Below are 19299 nucleotides of genomic sequence, written 5' to 3' on the forward strand. Positions count from 1 at the left end.
ATATAAGACTTGGCTGATGCAAAGTCAAAAAGATTTTTTGTCTTATTCTAGAAATTTTATAGTTTTCACCTTTATGATTCATTTTGAGTTAATTTTTTGTATGGTTTTTGGTCTGAGTGAAGCTTCATTTTTTTTTTCCCAAATAGATATCCAATAGTTACAGTCGTATTTGTTCAAAATGCTTTACTTATTGAGTTACTTTTATACTTTTGTCTGAAGCAATTGATCATATATGTACAAGTATATTTCTTGATTTTTTGTTATATTCTATTGGTCTGTATGTTTGTCCTTTTGTGTTCATATTTTAAAACTACAGCAAGCAGGCAGCAATTCATTGTTGCTAAATACTCTTGTGATGTCACATGCTAAAGCCCTCAGGCACAATTCAAATCATATAGTCCAGGTTCCTGGGATAAGAAACCCTGGCTCCAGCTTACTGTCCTGGGCTTCTCTTATATCTGAGAAAACAGAGAGATCATAAGAGTAATTTCAAAAATTAATTAGGCAGACGAAGTAAGAAGGAAAAAAAAGAGATGTGATATCTTTTTTCCAGAATTCTGGTTATTTAAGTTAAACTTGGTTTGGAGAGATTAAAAAAAGTGAACTGCAGGTATGTGCCTCTGGCTTAAAGCGAAAAAATATGACCCTTATAAACAGTGAGACACCATCCCATTTTATAATATAATATTGCAACTGACAATGGATGTTGCGTTTAAACAATCTCCTTCTTAAAGGTAGCATATACTTTTTTCCTCTTAAGAGAATATTTTAGTTCATGATTATTTATTTTTGCAAAGCATCTATTTGTTTCAAGTTTGTGAGGAACAAAGTTATTGGATAGGAAGTTGTAGCACAAATTCTCTATTTCTCAAAAGTAACTGCTGTAGGTAAAATGTCTGATTTACCAAAAGTTTGAACTGGTTCGCAAAGGCAGTAAGTTCATTTCTAGTTCAGGTCTTTAGAAATTATTGTGAGATTTAATAATAATAAGACCCTGCAGTTGTTTTTGTTTAGCAATTGCTCATCTCAAACAGGTTCTTTGTGGTTTTTCCAAAAACAGCATATTTGGCTTTTTCTACCATAGATACTTTCCTACGTCTATTTCTACATCATTCAACACGGCAAGGCTAACAGAAAATCAAGGTCAAATGAGGAAACTCAGCAAATGGTTTTTATCTTGTTTCACACTGACCACCAACTGGTAAACACCATAAGAAAAACTGTGCAGGATATAAATGATAGGTAAAAGTACATTTTTTCACTATGGGCCCAGGCTCTCAGAAAAGAAGCAGGCCTAAGATTTAAAAGAAATGATGTGGGAATGAATTCAAAGTGCTGAAGAATCACAAATTGCTTTTCTATTTAACTAAAAAATCTCCATGCTTTAAAAATTTTCCGCTGGTAGCTTTTTCTCCAGAATTTGCACTCTTAATAATTTGATCCTATAATCCCATCTGATGATGTTATTTTAGGGAAAACCAGGTTAACAGAAGAACATTTATCAGATGTGTAGATCACAGCAAATTCCTGGCACTTAATGAATACAACACTGATAGACTAAAGGGAGGTTAAAATGAGGTGGAACACGTAAGTTATCTCTAACAATGATTAATTTTTGTATATTTTACTGATGAGAAAAACTCCCTTAACCAAAAGCTGCTTAATATTTTTATTAACTGCTTCAGTTCCCTTCCTTTAAGTTCTTAATACGTTATTAATATAACACAGCATGAATAAAAAATATGATAATCCATTTTTTAAAAAACAAATTCAAGAATGCCAAACAGGTGACTTACGAAGGGAGCAGGGAAACCTAAAGGAGCCTCATTTCTGTCTTCCTGGGACAAAAGGATAAGTAATTGACTGAAATGTAACTACCAGGACATAGACGCTCCTAGGATGTAGAAGAAAGTTGTCCGTTCAAAGCCAGTGTCAAAATACAAAAAAAAGAAAATTATCTTGCGGCAGATAATGAGAAATAATGCAGGAGAGGAAAGAGGAACTTTAAAGACTGTACGTGTAGGATTTTCTTTTTCTCTATCGGAGGAAAGAACAGCAAAAAGCGAAGAGTGGGAAATGCTGGACTTAAATTCCTTCCTTTAGGTTTAAGAACAAACAAGGAAAGCGAGAAGAAAAACAGAATCAGCAGGAAGTTGTCCTGTAAGCATTTAGTTCAGGGATGTGCCATTCTTATTAAGAGCTAAAACCAAATAATTAGTGCACAAAAGTAGAAAGAAGACAAGCCGCCATGGTGGAAGGAGCGCAGCGGGGCAGAGGAGCGCAGAAGCCTCACCAGACAACCGGGCCCCGTCCCCGTCCCCCGAATTGTGCGGAAACCGCCACCGAGTCCAGGCGTCCCATTTTACAGCGGAAGACACAAACTCTGAGACCCAAATGACCTGCTCACGGTCACAGCACAAAGCCCGTGGGCCCTGTGTCTACAGTCACCAACTTCCAGGCTTGCGACTAAAGGGAGCCAAGGAGCGCGTGAGCTTCTGAGACCAGCTGGCTGAGGGACGCCGAAAATCCCGCGCGGAGAAAGGCGGGAGAGCGCGACCGCTGCTACCAAGGCGGCGGCGCGGGCGCTCGGCCGGAACCCTTCCCTGCGCTGCCACCAGATGGCGCGCTCGGCCCGCCGTTCGCGGCTAAGCCAGGGCGGGTGGGGAGGGAGTGGGGAGGAGGGCGTCGGTTGCCTTGGAAATGCAGGGCGCGGCAGCGGCTGCGGTGGAGCCGGTAAGCTTGGCTAGCGGGCTGAACGGAAGTGCGAGCTGTCCGCCCAGGGCCGGGTATCCGCCCCTGCAGGCTGTGGAGGGGATGTCAGGAGACTGGCTGGCCTCTTTTCTTGGCCCCCGACTCCTTCCAGTCTGACACTGAAGACTTTATAAGCTTCCCTCCGACCACCCTCCACGGGCTCCACCCTCCACGGGCTCCACTCTCCACGGTCCCCTCTCCACGGGCCTGGGCTTGCGCCGCTTCGAGATCAGCCTGGGGGTCGCGCCCTCCTGGTCTTGTCCACGAAGCGCAGTTCTTGGGCCGTTAGGAGCTGCTGGGAAGGGCTCTGATAGGCCCACTCCTCTTCTCCACCCAGGAGATGAGAAGGAGGACAGGCCTTTTTAATCTGATCAGAATGTTAACCCATCTGTCCGCCTTGCGGTAGAATCCCTGGATACATTATTTGCCCTCTCGAAAGGCAGACTCTGAATTTGATTCAGGTTTGTAACCTTCACGGTGCCCTCACACAGCCCCTAGCACACAGCAGACGCAGAGTAGACTAAGAATGCCTTCCATTCTTATGAAGTTTATCACTTGACAGTTTTCCCAAAGCGTCTGGAGCCTCATAGCCCGGACAGCAGCTAGGACAGATGGAGGAGGAAACAGGTCAGAGGTTCAGAGACTTGGCCGAGGTTATACAACTCTGTGCAGGAGCTGGGACTAAGCTCGGTCTTGCTTCTCTTAGTGCCCCTCTCACCAAATTCTGAGTCTAGTGAATGCTTTCTGAGGACCTCACATACTCTTGCATCGTTCTCAATACCAGCGCAATGCTCCTCCCCTGTAGGTACTTCATATGTGCTAAGTGTGTTATTGATGTCTTTTACCCTCATATCCCAATTCATAGATTAGTTTCAACTTCTTGCTCTGGATACTACAACATTCTTCTAAAGAGAACACTTGGTTTCTTTTATGAATTTGTCACATTTGTACAGTGCCATGTTTGTTTCCTCACTCCCTTCCTTATCCCATAATTTTCTGCTGGGCAAGAGAGAGAGTTGAGGAAGTGATTAAGAGATGGGAAAAGGTGCCCTATCTAAGCCCCCCCTCCCCTCAAAAAAAAAGGAAAAGAAAGATTCCTGTGATGACAGAGGAGAAAATAATGACTAGATATTTATCAGTCTATGTGATAATTGCTCATGGATTGCCTTACAGCCACCTCCAGAAGATCCTCTTTAGACTCACTACTGCTATTTGAAGGTAGAAAGAAGCCTTTTTGTTCTCTACCATTATTATCGCATATTTTTCCCTTATCCTCATAATAATATTTTCATAGTTATTTTTATTTTCTTTGTTGATAATTCTAAAACTGAAGGACAGTAAGAGTGGGAAAAAATGTAGTTCTGGTTACTAGAGAAGTTAGTGTAATATACTGCAGTTCAAACTTTGATATTAGCAACTCTGGATCAGAAGACGGACTAATTTTAAAGCTAAGACTCCAATATAATTTGGGTACTGCAGTAGAAAAATGTGCCATGACTAAAGGATTGGTGAAGAAAATACATGTTAATGTAATGTACATCATCAGTCATCCAAGTGAAACTAGAAAATGTCACTCATCTAGATATTTTTAAATACCTTGATTTTAATATATGATTTTAACATATTTCCAAACCGGACAAATTTTACATTTTAACACTAACGATTTTGGTCCCTATCATATATACATAATCAATATGAAAAGAGGTCTCAATTTTTAAAATTAATGCTTAGGTGGTACTATTACCACTGAATGGCTTTAAATTAATTCAGGATTTTTAAAAACATTTACTGGAGACCATTTCTAATTGAGTTAAACATGTGTTCTGTGCAATCTCATCTGCAGTAGCCACAAAATGAATAAACTACCTGGGAACCCCCTGCCCAGTGCCATACCCCCAGTGCCTGTCCCCAGATCGAGGCTTGGGCCCCTTCAGCCATGTCTATCACAAGCACCACCAGCATGTCTGACAAACTGCCCTACAAAGTCACTGACATTGGCCTGGCCTCCTGGGGATGCAAAGCCCTGGATATTGCAAAGCCCTGGAGATGCAAAGCCCTGGAGAACTAGATGCCGGGCCTGACATGCATGTGGGAGCTGTACTCGACCCTCCAAGCCCTTGAAGGGCACCCGCATCACCAGTTGCCTCCACAGGACCCATGGAGATGGCCATCCTCATTGAGATCCTCATTACGCTGGGTGCCAAGCTGCAGTGGTCCAGCTGCAACATCACCCAGGACCATGCGGCAGCTGCCATTGCCAAGGCTGGCATTCCAGTTGTATGCCTGGAAGGGCGAAACAGAGGAGAAGTACCTGTGGTGCACCGAGCGGACATTATACTTCAAAGACAGGCTCCTCAACGTGATTCTGGATGTCTCTGGGGCCCCCACCAACCTCATCCACACCAAGTACCCACAGCTCTTGTCAGGGATGTGAGGCATCTTCAAGGAGACCGTTACTGGGGTCCACAAGCTACACAAGATGATGGCCAATGGGATCCTGAAAGTGCCTGCCATCAATGTCAACAACTCCGTCACCAAGAGCAAGTTTGACAACCTCTCCAGCTGCCAGGAGTCCCTCATAGATGGCATCAAGTGGGCCACAGACGTGATGATTGCCAGCAAGGTAGCAGTGGTAGCAGGCTGTGGAAACATGAGCAAAGGCTGTGCCCAGGCCCTGTGGGGTTTCAGGCCCATGTCATCATCATGAAGATTTTCGACCCCATCAACACACTGCAGGCTGCCATGAAGGGCTATGAGGTGGCCACCATAGACAAGGCCTGTCAGGAGGACAACATCTTTGTCACCACCACAGGCTGTGTTAACATCATCCTTGGCTGGCACTTTAAGCAGATGAAGGATGATGCCATCATGTGTAACACTGGACACTTTGACATGGAGATTGATGTCAAGTGGCTCAACAAGAACACTGTGGAGAGAGTCAACATCAAGCTCCAGGTGGACTGGTATCAGCTGAAGCATGCACACCACATCATCCTGCTAGCTGAGGGTCAGCTGGTCAACCTGGGTTGTGCCATGGGCCACCCCAGCTTCTTGATAAGTAACTCCTTCACCAACCAAGTGATGGCGCAGACTGAGCTGCGGACCCACCCAGACAAGTACCAGGTTATGGTTCTCTTCCTGCCCAAGAAGCTGAATGAGGCAATAGCTGAAGCCCACCTGGGCAAGCTGAATGTGAAATTGACCAAGCTGACTGAGCTGCAAGCCCATTACCTGTACTTGTCCCGTGATGGCCCCTTCAAGCCAGATCACTACCACTACTGGAAGCCAGACCTGCCCTTCGCCTTCCAACTGCTGTCCTTGTCCAGGCCCTGCCTCTCCTCCCTAAGAGCAAATGGCACCCACTTTGTGATTGGTTTGTCAGTGTCCCCTATTGACTCCCTGGGGCTGGTCACTCAGTTTTTGGCCTCTGCTGCATCCCTCATACTGTTCCAAGTGTGGCAGGGGGAATTGGGAGGCCCCTTCTGAAGCCTTGCTCATGATAGAGGTACAAGGGAGACAGCTACAGGCAACTATGAATTCAATGATCTTGGAACTTCTCACTAAGTCAGTCCTTCCTTAGCCTGGAAGTTGATAATGGAGTCACAAAGCCCATATACTTTACCATCTAGGCATTCACCCGGTCTGTGGACTTACACCTCTGTGCTTGGTTCACAGGTTCAGTGGTACCTCAGCCCATGACAGAAAAGCAGCAGCTATATTGAAGGGCAAAGAGGAACTGTTGTTTGAATTTTCCTGAGAGCCTGACTTAGTGCTGGGCCTTCTCTTCCACCTCAGAACAATGAGGTTGGTACTTTTAGTCTCTGTTTTATAGGAGTTAGAATAGACTATTAAGGGACAACTGAGAAAGGACAGAGAATTGATAGCCAGAGGTTGAGAGGGGCCATAAAAACATAAAAGCAAGCATAGATCTGCTACCACTTTGTAACAAGATAATTCCTATCACAACCCTGGCTCAAAAAGAGAATAATTTGGTCCATAATGTTTTATGTTAAAAAAAAAAAAAAAAAAGCAGGAAGGTGGGTAAATAAAAATCTTGGTGCCTTAAAAAAAAAAACCAAAAAAAAAAAAAACCCTAGGAATACAGCTTACCAAGAAGGTAAACGAGTTCTACAATGAGAATTTCAAAACACTGCTGAAATAAATCAGAGATGAACACAAACAAATGGAAAAACATTCAATGTCATTTTTCATGGAATTAAACAAAACTATTCTAAAATTCATATGGAACCAGAACAGAGCCCTAATCACCAAATCAACCCCAAACAATAAGAGCAAAGCCAGGGGAATCACACTACCCAACTTCAAACTATATTACGAGGCTACAGTAACCCAAACAACATGGTACTGTTACAAAAAGAGACATATAAACTAATGGAACAGGTTAAAGGACCCAGAAATAAAGCCACACACCTACAACTACTGGTTTCGTGACAGAGTCGATGATAACAAACAATGGGGAAAGAAATCCCTATTCAATAAATTGTGCTGGGATAACTGGCTAGCCATATGTGGAAGACTGAAACTGGACCCATTCCTTTTACCACATACAAAAATTAACTCAAGATGAATTAAATACTTCAATGTAAGACCTAAAACAATAAACACTCTAGAAGAAAACCTAGGAAATACCATTCTGGACATTGGCCTTGGCAACGAATTTATGACTAAATCCCCAAAAGCAACTGCAACAACAACAAAAAATAGACAAGTGGGACTAATTAAAGAGCTTCTGCACAGCAAAAGAAACTATCAACAGAGTAAACAGACAACCTGCAGAATGGGAGAAAATATTCACAAGCCATGCATCCAACAAAGGTCTAATATCCAGAATCGATAAGGAACTTAATTCAGCAAACAAAAAGCAAATAACCCCATTTAAAAATAAGAGAAGGACAGGCCGGGTGTGGTGGCTCCCGCCTGTAATCCCAGCACTTTGGGAGGCTGAGGCAGTCAGATCACGAGCTCAGGAGATGGAGATAGTCCTGGCTAACACGGTGAAACCCCGCCTCTACTAAAAATACAAAATAAATAAATAAATAAATAAGCCGGGCATGGTGGCACACGCCCGTAGTCCCAGCTGCTCGGGAGGCTGAGGCAGGAGAATCACTTGAACCCGGGAGGCAAAGGTTGCAGTGAGCTGAGATTGCGCCACTGCACTCCAGCCTGGGCAACAGAGTGAGACTCTGTCTCAAAAAAAAAAAAAAAAGGCAAAGAACATGAACAGATACTTTTCAAAAGAAAACAAACATGTGGCCAACAAATATATGAAAAAATGCTCATCATCACTAATCATTAGATAAATGCAGATCAAAACCACGATAAGATACTATCACACAGGGGGAGGAGCCAAGATGGCCGAATAGGAACAGCTCCGGTCTACAGCTCCCAGCGCGAGCGACGCAGAAGACGGGTGATTTCTGCATTTCCATCTGAGGTACCGTGTTCATCTCACTAGGGAGTGCCAGACAGTGGGCGCAGGTCAGTGGGTGAGTGCACCGTGCGCCAGCCGAAGCAGGGGCGAGGCATTGCCTCACTCGGGAAGCGCAAGGGGTCAGGGAGTTCCCTTTCCAGGGGTGACAGACGGCACCTGGAAAATCAGCCACTCCCACCCGAATACTGTGCTTTTCCGACAGGCTTAGGAAATGGTGCCCCAGGAGAGTATAGCCTGCACCTGGCTCAGAGGGTCCTACGCCCACGGAGTCTCCCTGATTGCTAGCACAGCAGTCTGAGATCAAACAGCAAGTCGGCAGTGAGGCTGGGGGAGGGGCGCCCGCCATTGCCCAGGCTCGCTTCGGTAAACAAAGCAGCCGGGAAGCTTGAACTGGGTGGAGCCCACCACAGCTCAAGGAGGCCTGCCTGCCTCTGTAGGCTCCACCTCTGGGGGCAGGGCACAGACAAACAAAAAGACAGCAGTAACCTCTGCAGACTTAAATGTCCCTGTCTGACAGCTTTGAGGAGAGCAGTGGTTCTCCCAGCACGCAGCTGGAGATCTGAGAACGGGCTGACTGCCTCCTCAAGTGGGTCCCTGACCCCTGACCCCCGAGCAGCCTAACTGGGAGGCAACCCCCAGCAGGGGCAGACTGACACCTCACACGGCCGGCCAGGTACTCCAACAGACCTGCAGCTGAGGGTCCTGTCTGTTAGAAGGAAAACTAACAGAAAGGATATCCACACCAAAAACCCATCTGTACTTCACCATCATCAAAGACCAAAAGTAGATAAAACCACAAAGATGGGGAAAAAACAGAGCAGAAAAACTGGAAACTCTAAAAAGCAGAGTACCTCTCCTCCTCCAAAGGAACGCAGTTCCTCACCAGCAATGGAACAAAGCTGGACGGAGAATGACTTTGACGAGCTGAGAGAAGAAGGCTTCAGACGATCAAATTACTCCGAGCTACGGGAGGATATTCAAACCAAAGGCAAAGAAGTTGAAAACTTTGAAAAAAATTTAGAAGAATGTATAACTAGAATAACCAATACAGAGAAGTGCTTAAAGGAGCTGATGGAGCTGAAAACCAAGGCTCGAGAACTACGTGAAGAATGCAGAAGCCTCAGGAGCCGATGCGATCAAATGGAAGAAAGGGTATCAGCCCTGGAAGATGAAATGAATGAAATGAAGCGAGAAGGGAAGTTTAGAGAAAAAAGAATAAAAAGAAACGAGCAAAGCCTTCAAGAAATGTGGGACTATGTGAAAAGACCAAATCTACATCTGATTGGTGTACCTGAAAGTGACGGGGAGAATGGAAACAAGTTGGAAAACACTCTGCAGGATATTATCCAGGAGAACTTCCCCAATCTAGCAAGGCAGGCCAACATTCAGATTCAGGAAATACAGAGAACGCCACAAAGATACTCCTCGAGAAGAGCAGCTCCAAGACACATAATTGTCAGATTCACCAAAGTTGAAATGAAGGAAAAAATGTTAAGGGCAGCCAGAGAGAAAGGTCGGGTTACCATCAAAGGGAAGCCCATCAGACTAACAGCGGATCTCTCGGCAGAAATCCTACAAGCCAGGAGAGAGTGGGGGCCAGTATTCAACATTCTTAAAGAAAAGAATTTTCAACCCAGAATTTCATATCCTGCCAAACTAAGCTTCATAAGTGAAGGAGAAATAAAATACTTTACAGACAAGCAAATTCTGAGAGATTTTGTCACCACCAAGCCTGCCCTAAAAGAGCTCCTGAAGGAAGCGCTAAACATGGAAAGGCACAACCGGTACCAGCCACTGCAAAATCATACCGAAATGTAAAGACCATCGAGACTAGGAAGAGACTGCATCAACTAACGAGCAAAATAACCAGCTAACATCATAATGACAGGATCAGATTCACACATAACAATATTAACTTTAAATGTAAATGGACTAAATGCTCCAATTAAAAGACACAGACTGGCAAATAGGATAAAGACTCAAGACCCATCAGTGTGCTGTATTCAGGAAACCCATCTCACGTGCAGAGACACACATAGGCTCAGAATAAAAGGATGGAGGAAGATCTACCAAGCAAATGGAAAACAAAAAAAGGCAGGGTTTGCAATCCTAGTCTCTGATAAAACAGACTTTAAACCAACAAGGATCAAAAGAGACAAAGAAGGCCATTACATAATGGTAAAGGGATTAATTCAACAAGAAGAGCTAACTATCCTAAATATATATGCACCCAATACAGGAGCACCCAGATTCATAAAGCAAGTCCTCAGTGACCTACAAAGAGACTTAGACTCCCACACATTAATAATGGGAGACTTTAACACCCCACTGTCAACATTAGACAGATCAATGAGACAGAAAGTCAACAAGGATACCCAGGAATTGAACTCAGCTCTGCACCAAGCGGACCTAATAGACATCTACAGAACTCTCCACCCCAAATCAACAGAATATAAATTTTTTCAGCACCACACCACACCTATTCCAAAATTGACCATATACTTGGAAGTAAAGCTCTCCTCAATAAATGTAAAAGAGCAGAAATTATAACAAACTCTCTCTCAGATCACAGTGCAATCAAGCTAGAACTCAGGATTAAGAATCTCACTCAAAACCGCTCAACTACGTGGAAACTGAACAACCTGCTCCTGAATGACTACTGGGTACATAACGAAATGAAGGCAGAAATAAAGATGTTCTTTGAAACCAACGAGAACCAAGACACAACATACCAGAATCTCTGGGATGCATTCAAAGCAGTGTGTAGAGGGAAATTTATAGCACTAAATGCCCACAAGAGAAAGCAGGAAAGATCCAAAATTGACACCGTAACATCACAATTAAAAGAACTAGAAAAGCAAGAACAAACACATTCAAAAGCTAGCAGAAGGCAAGAAATAACTAAAATCAGAGCAGAACTGAAGGAAATAGAGACACAAAAAACCCTTCAAAAAATTAATGAATCCAGGAGCTGGTTTTTTGAAAGGATCAACAAAATTGATAGACCGCTAGCAAGATTAATAAAGAAAAAAAGAGAGAAGAATCAAATAGATGCAATAAAAAATGATAAAGGGGATATCACCACCAATCCCACAGAAATACAAACTACCATCAGAGAATATTACAAACACCTCTACGCAAATAAACTAGAAAATCTAGAAGAAATGGATAAATTCCTCAACACATACACCCTCCCAAGACTAAACCAGGAAGAAGTTGAATCTCTGAATAGACCAATAACAGGAGCTGAAATTGTGGCAATAATCAATAGCTTACCAACCAAAAAAAGTCCAGGACCAGATGGGTTCACAGCCGAATTCTACCAGAGGTACAAGGAGGAGCTGGTACCATTCCTTCTGAAACTATTCCAATCAATAGAAAAAGAGGGAATCCTCCCTAACTCATTTTATGAGGCCAGCATCATCCTGATACCAAAGCCTGGCAGAGACACAACAAAAAAAGAGAATTTTAGACCAATATCCTTGATGAACATTGATGCAAAAATCCTCAATAAAATACTGGCAAACAGAATCCAGCAGCACATCAAAAAGCTTATCCACCATGATCAAGTGGGCTTCATCCCTGGGATGCAAGGCTGGTTCAATATACGCAAATCAATAAATGTAATCCAGCATATAAACAGAACCAAAGACAAAAACCACATGATCATCTCAATAGATGCAGAAAAAGGCCTTTGACAAAATTCAACAACCCTTCATGCTAAAAACTCTCAATAAATTAGGTATTGATGGGATGTATCTCAAAATAATAAGAGCTATTTATGACAAACCCACAGCCAATATCATACTGAATGGGCAAAAACTGGAAGCATTCCCTTTGAAAACTGGCACAAGACAGGGATGCCCTCTCTCAACACTTCTATTCAACATAGTGTTGGAAGTTCTGGCCAGGGCAATTAGGCAAGAGAAGGAAATCAAGGGTATTCAATTAGGAAAAGAGGAAGTCAAATTGTCCCTGTTTGCAGATGACATGATAGTATATCTAGAAAACCCCATTGTCTCAGCCCAAAATCTCCTTAAGCTGATAAGCAACTTCAGCAAAGTCTCAGGATACAAAATCAATGTACAAAAATCACAAGCATTCTTATACATCAGTAACAGACAAACAGAGAGCCAAATCATGAGTGAACTCCCATTCACAATTGCTTCAAAGAGAATAAAATACCTAGGAATCCAACTTACAAGGGATGTGAAGGACCTCTTCAAGGAGAACTACAAACCACTGCTCAAGGAAATAAAAGAGGATACAAACAAATGGAAGAACATTCCATGCTCATGGGTAGGAAGAATCAATATCATGAAAATGGCCATCCTTCCCAAGGTAATTTACAGATTCAATGCCATCCCCATCAAGTTACCAATGACTTTCTTCACAGAATTGGAAAAAACTACTTTAAAGTTCATATGGAACCAAAAAAGAGCCCGCATCGCCAAGTCAATCCTAAGCCAAAAGAACAAAGCTGGAGGCATCACACTACCTGACTTCAAACTATACTACAAGGCTACAGTAACCAAAACAGCATGGTACTGGTACCAAAACAGAGATATAGATCAATGGAACAGAACAGAGCCGTCAGAAATAATGCCACATATCTACAACTATCTGATCTTTGACAAACCTGAGAAAAACAAGCAATGGGGAAAGGATTCCCTATTTAATAAATGGTGCTGGGAAAACTGGCTAGCCATATGTAGAAAGCTGAAACTGGATCCCTTCCTTACACCTTATACAAAAATCAATTCAAGATGGATTAAAGAGTTAAATGTTAGACCTAAAACCATAAAAACCCTAGAAGAAAACCTAGGCATTACCATTCAGGACATAGGCATGGGCAAGGACTTCATGTCTAAAACACCAAAAGCAATGGCAACAAAAGCCAAAATTGACAAATGGGATCTAATTAAACTAAAGAGCTTCTGCACAGCAAAGGAAACTACCATCAGAGTGAACAGGCAACCTACAAAATGGGAGAAAATTTTCGCAACCTACTCATCTGACAAAGGGCTAATATCCAGAATCTACAATGAACTCCAACAAATTTACAAGAAAAAAACAAACAACCCCATCAAAAAGTGGGCGAAGGACATGAACAGACACTTCTCAAAAGAAGACATTTATGCAGCCAAAAAACACATGAAAAAATGCTCACCATCACTGGCCATCAGAGAAATGCAAATCAAAACCACAATGAGATACCATCTCACACCAGTTAGAATGGCAATCATTAAAAAGTCAGGAAACAACAGGTGCTGGAGAGGATGTGGAGAAATAGGAACACTTTTACACTGTTGGTGGGACTGTAAACTAGTTCAACCCTTGTGGAAGTCAGTGTGGCGATTCCTCAGGGATCTAGAACTAGAAATTCCATTCGACCCAGCCATCCCATTACTGGGTATATACCCAAAGGACTATAAATCATGCTGCTATAAAGACACATGCACACGTATGTTTATTGCAGCATTATTCACAATAGCAAAGACTTGGAACCAACCCAAATGTCCAACAATGATAGACTGGATTAAGAAAATGTGGCACATATACACCATGGAATACTATGCAGCCATAAAAAATGATGAGTTCATGTCCTTTGTAGGGACATGGATGAAATTGGAAATCATCATTCTCAGTAAACTATCGCAAGAACAAAAAACCAAACACCGCATATTCTCACTCATAGGTGGGAATTTAACAATGAGAACACATGGACACAGGAAGGGGAACATCACACTTCGGGGACTGTTGTGGGGTGGGGGGAGGGGGGAGGGATAGCATTGGGAGATATACCTAATGCTAGATGACAAGTTGGTGGGTGCAGCGCACCAGCATGGCACATGTATACATATGTAACTTACCTGCACGTTGCGCACATGTACCATAGAGCCTAAAGTATAATAATAATAATAATAATAATAATAATAATAAAAAGAAAAAAAGATACTATCGCACAGGAATCACAATGGCAATTATTAAAAAGACAAAAAACAACAGATGCTGGTGAGGTTTAGCAGAAAAGGGAACACTTATACACTGCTGGTGGGAGTATTAAAGAACATGTGGCAAGCAGTGTGAAGATTTCTCAAAGAACTTAAAACAGAAATACCATTCAACCCAGCAATCTCACTACTGGATATATACCCTAAGGAAAAATAAATCATTCTGTGAAACAGACACATGGACTCATGTTCATCACAGCACTGTTCACAGTAGCAAAGACATAGAATCAACCAAGATGCTAATCAGTGGTGGACTAGATAAGGAAAATGTGGTACACATACACCATGGAATGCTACACAGCCATAAAAAGAACAAAATCGTATCCTTTGCAGCAACATGGATGCAGCTGGAGGCCATTATTCTAAGCAAACTAATGCAAGAACCCAAAAGCAATACTCCATGTTCTCATTATAAGTGGAAGCTAAGCACTGAATAAACATGAACACAAAGTTGGGAAAAATAGACACTGTCTATTACAAGCCATAAATTTTGAAAAAAAAAAAGTACAAATTGTGGGGCCACAAGGCGAGGTTATTTATCACTAGTTAGGACAATAAGAAGAGGCTCCTCAAGATGAATTTAAATATTAAAGGATACAACATCTGTTTTTGAATTCCCAAGATGAGGGTTTATAGAAGTAGTTAGGTGTCACTAGCATTAAAGGAATTGTATTTTGTTGAAGATGAGTACCATGAATGGTTTTGAATATGTATTTCAGCTTTGCAATTAACATTATAGTGAGGTATGTGCCTTCTAAGTTAGATTGCTCTTTAATAAGGCTTTTGGAAGTACTGCATTACTACTACTACTATTACTTTTATTAGCCTTACAGCTTATAGCTGAGAATCCAGTATAATTTGGGAACTGCAGTTCAAAACCATGCAGTTAATGGCTCAGTTTCTAGCTAGTTAATGGCTGAGCCACAACTAGACTTCAAGACTCCTAGCACCCAAATAGAGATCTTTTATATCATGCACTCATGCCTTGATGGAATCTTATTCTGAACTTCTGTCATTGCTAATGCTGTTAAGTAAATATCTTTCATTTTAATCTACATTTTATGTAAAACATTAGCTATCAAACCTCAAGCTCCATTTTATATGTCCAGAAAGGTATTAGGGCAGAACTGCCATCCCTCCCAGCCTCCACAGAATTAGGAAAGGAGTCATTGGGAGGCTTCTGGATATTCACGCCTTCACAAAGTCATGAAAATAGTCATTTTGGGCCAAGTGCGGTGGCTCATGCCTGTAATCCTAGCACTTTGGGAGGCCAAGGTGGGTGGATCCCTTGAGCTCAGGAGTTCAAGACTATCCTGAGAAACATGGCAAAACCCCCTCTCTACAAAAAATCAAAAAATTAGCCAGGCATGGTGGCATGCGCCTGTAATCCCAGCTACTCTGGAGGTGATGCGGGAGGATGATTTGCACCTGGGAGGCAGAAGTTGTAATGAGCCTGCATTTTTAGCTTGGGCAACAGAGCTAGACCCTGTCTCATTTTAAAAAAAAAGAAAAGAAAAGAAAAAAAAAGAGAGTCATTTATTTTAAGCTTTCTAGATACTGAGCCAGGATGCTGAGATAGTGCAGGAAGGGATACACTGTGTGTTCTATAGGTAACTTTGCAGAGCCAAAGCAGCATGGGATGATAGTACATATGAAAAAAATGATTGTGATATGTCCATTTTTAGTAAATAAACTTCTGGCTTTTCACTGAGAGGAGTTTGGGAAATATTTATTGCAAGATTTTATGACAGAAAATGATGGAGTAGATTCTGGAAAGGTTGGCTGGAGTCCTGAGTCTTTCAAACCCAGGATGCTCACCTGTCCTTACATCACAGTGTATGTTTTAGAGACCTCAGACACAGTCAGGAGAGGAAAACACACATGGCCACAAAAGGGAGGTCACATGCTGGGTGAAGATCTCCCTAGCATTATCTGCATGATTTTGCAATGAATTTTAAAGCTGCTCATTTTTTTAAAGTTCTGCTGCAGTGTGCTTCTGTCTTCCTATCTGTCTGAGAAGGGTCTTGCCTCATCTGTACTTTATAATTGGGGGCCAGGTAAAGCACCATGCACAGAGCAGGCATTGAATAGATGTTTGTAGTTACTGACAGATTTGACGTCTATTTGTCAGATATTCTAAGTGTAACCTTCCTGGAAGATAATTGCATTTACTTTGTGAATATTTTTCTAGGATTCTCACCCTTTACTGAGAGAAATCTTCTGGGTGGTCAGGAACTGTGAATCCTTGTAAATGTTTATGAAAGTCCCATGGTTTATAGCACATTATCAAATGCAAAAATAGATGTTGAGGTACTATCATTAGCCCATTGGAAAAATGCAGCTATTAAGCAGACAGTCCAATTGGCTTACTAATTTTCTTAAAGTGTGTGAAACAATGAATCTTAATAGAGTTTATGTATAAAGCATTTGTGCTTTAATGGGTCCACATTTTCACTCATATTTTATTAAAATCCTTTGCCATAAGCTGCAGTTAGGTAAGTAATTATACATTAGTCAGAGAGTTAAAAACATAAAAGCCAGGTAACTAAGGTAATTGAGCAGGATGAGATCATTTTTCCTCCAGCACCAGATGGGTACCACAGGTAAAAACCGTAACACTTGATCTCTTCCATATGACTTAGAAAGAGATTAATGTTGACATTGGTTTTAACTTTTAAATAAAATATTTTATAGTAAAAATTATTACTAAATAGTAAGTTATTGTTTTAAAATGAAACATTTGTCAGGATGCTTTTTGTGCAACAGCCAAGTTTAAAATTCTAATTCTAAAATGGAAAATAATATAAAAATTCAACTCTGCATCTGAAACAAAGAGTAATCTTCTCTTAGCTGATAATTTTCTGTGAACTGTGGTGGTATCATGATGACACCTTTTGGTGGGAGCCTATTAAATTATTCTCAATACTTTCATATTTGAGAAGACACTACTTAATGTACTAATGTATTAGATCTTTTTGTTGTGTCATCTGTGTGCTTTTCAGTTGGAAAGTATTGTGGTATATTTGCATTCATGTATATGCTCAAATTGGCATACAGAGTAGTGCAAACTTGGTTAGAAAAGTCACAGACATAAAGACAGCCTCACTGGAAGTCTGAGTGTGCAGGCAGCATGTCTACAGAGAAAAAGCGTGTTTTCATTTTAACAAGTTTTTCCACTTTGGAGCTGAATGGTCTAGAAAGATTTATGTGGATTGCCAATTCAGTGATCCAAATCAATGAAGGTTGACAACAGCAAACCTTATGGATTAGTCTTTCCACACATCATCATACTTGCAGAAGGCAGCCATTCTATGCTTTAGTTACCGAGAATTTGAAGAAGCTTGACCTGGAGCAACAACTGAAGGGAAAGAGGAAGGGGCACTATACAGAGATAGAGCTAGAGATATATGCCCTTTTTCTATATCTCAGACACTATGCTAGGTGCTTTAAATATTAGCTTATTTAATCCTTACAATAGCTCTTAGAGTAGAATTGTTATCCTTCTCCCTTGACAGATGATGAAACTGAAGTTCTTCAAAAAGATTAAGTAACCTATTCAGGGTCACACAGATAATAGTGATGGATCTAGGATTAAAGCCCATGTCTACCTGATTCGTTCATGCATCCACTCGTGTTTATTTGACAAGCATTTATTGTGTGTCTATTGTGCTTAGTGAGGAAATACAGTAGTGCACAAGAATTACATCAACCCCACCCTCATGAGAGTTTCCAGCCACTTAAATAAGTACAAAGGTTATATTTTATGCTTTCTACCACACTTAACTACTGATACGTTTATTTAAGGCTAGATACTTATTCTTTTAAGATCAGTGGAAATTAAAAGATAAAAATGTGTTAAGGAAGACTATAATCTGAAAAGTCTACTTTAGTACCCAAACCAAACCTATGAAAGTACTCCTGCTTACTATAAACATCTGTGAACAGTGGGTTTTGATTTTCCCTTTTAAAAGGTATTTTTGATTTTTTATTATTAGGTATGAAACCAATTAATAGCTGATGAGCAGTTATTAATACATTATTATTATTCACATTTAAAATCTCAACCATTTTAAAAGTACTTCAATGTGTGCTTTTATTTGCTGTTTATAACAACCCTGCCCAAACCTAATTTTTTTGGATCCTGATTCTAATTCTTAAGTCTTTTGGATCCTAGCTTCTTCATGCTCATAGAAAATTGTAGTTTTGTTTTCATTTTCTTTGAAAAATTAATAGACATTCAATTAATGTCTCTCTGCCAAACACTGTGGAGAAATAAAATTATTGAAAAAGCTCAGTTCTTTGCTTTTAAAAGACCTAGATAGGGGCAACAGATATAGATGAATAACATAAGAGAGAGAGTCTCCTAGAAAGTTTTGGGTGGAGGGACTGCTATACATGGGCTAAACATGGAATTTACCAGAATCAAGAATCCAGTCATTTCATGATGTTCCACCATTGTGGTGAATGTTAGATCTGGGGACATGGAAGCAATCAGGATAGAAAGCCAGTATTAAGTCCCAGAGGTACCTTATCTAGAGTAGACAAAAGTAGGGAGGCAAAGATGGAATTTTTCACTTTTCCTATGTCTCTTTTCTAAACAGGTATATTTCTTAATAGCTAACCAGCACAATGGAAAACGCAGGGAAAGCAAATAAAAAGGATACAAATGATGGGCCACCAAAAGAAATTAAATTGCCTACCAGTGAAGCACTTCTAGACTATCAGTAAGTTTTTATTCTGAAATCTGAAAGTTGCCATAGATAAAAGGCAGTCATTGTTAAGACTCATATAACTGCAAATGCAAACAATACATGCAGCAGCTGCCAAAAGAATAGAGGTGGGGGCCAGGCGCGGTGGCTCACGCCTGTAATCCCAGCACTTTGGGAGGCCGAGGCGAGCGGATCACAAGGTCAGGAGATCGAGACCATCCTGGCTAATGCGGTGAAACCCCATCCCTACTAAAAATACAAAAAATTAGCCGGGCGAAGTGGTGGGCGCCTGTAGTCCCAGCTACTCGGGAGGCTGAGGCAGGAGAATGGTGTGAACCCGGGAGGCGGAGCTTGCAGTGAGCCAAGATCGCGC

The 19299-nt window shown here is 41.4% G+C and overlaps 1 protein-coding gene and 1 pseudogene across 25 annotated transcripts in view; both read left to right on the top strand.

The window, feature by feature from the left end:
• Positions 1-401: 401 nt before the first annotated feature.
• CCDC83 (coiled-coil domain containing 83) overlaps positions 402-19299 on the top strand; it is a 123456-nt gene continuing 104558 nt past the window's right edge. For 8 of the 25 annotated variants that reach the window (XM_054437985.2, XM_063671302.1, XM_054437986.2 and 5 more), the window contains exons 1-2: positions 1662-2733; positions 18819-18941. In XM_054437985.2, coding sequence (XP_054293960.1) covers positions 18847-18941 — 95 coding nt within the window. In that variant the 5' untranslated portion in view covers positions 1662-2733; positions 18819-18846. Of the gene's footprint in view, positions 611-1084; positions 1243-1661; positions 3553-3924; positions 3970-6426; positions 6556-18818; positions 18942-19299 lie in introns of those variants that run through there. The other 17 variants (XM_054437990.1, XM_054437996.1, XM_054438008.2 and 14 more) reach the window with 10 other exon arrangements.
• LOC129008702 (adenosylhomocysteinase-like) lies at positions 4712-6237 on the top strand (annotated as a pseudogene).

The sequence above is a fragment of the Pongo pygmaeus genome, chromosome 9 (assembly GCF_028885625.2).
Source record: "Pongo pygmaeus isolate AG05252 chromosome 9, NHGRI_mPonPyg2-v2.0_pri, whole genome shotgun sequence".
Taxonomy (NCBI): Eukaryota; Metazoa; Chordata; class Mammalia; order Primates; family Hominidae; genus Pongo; species Pongo pygmaeus.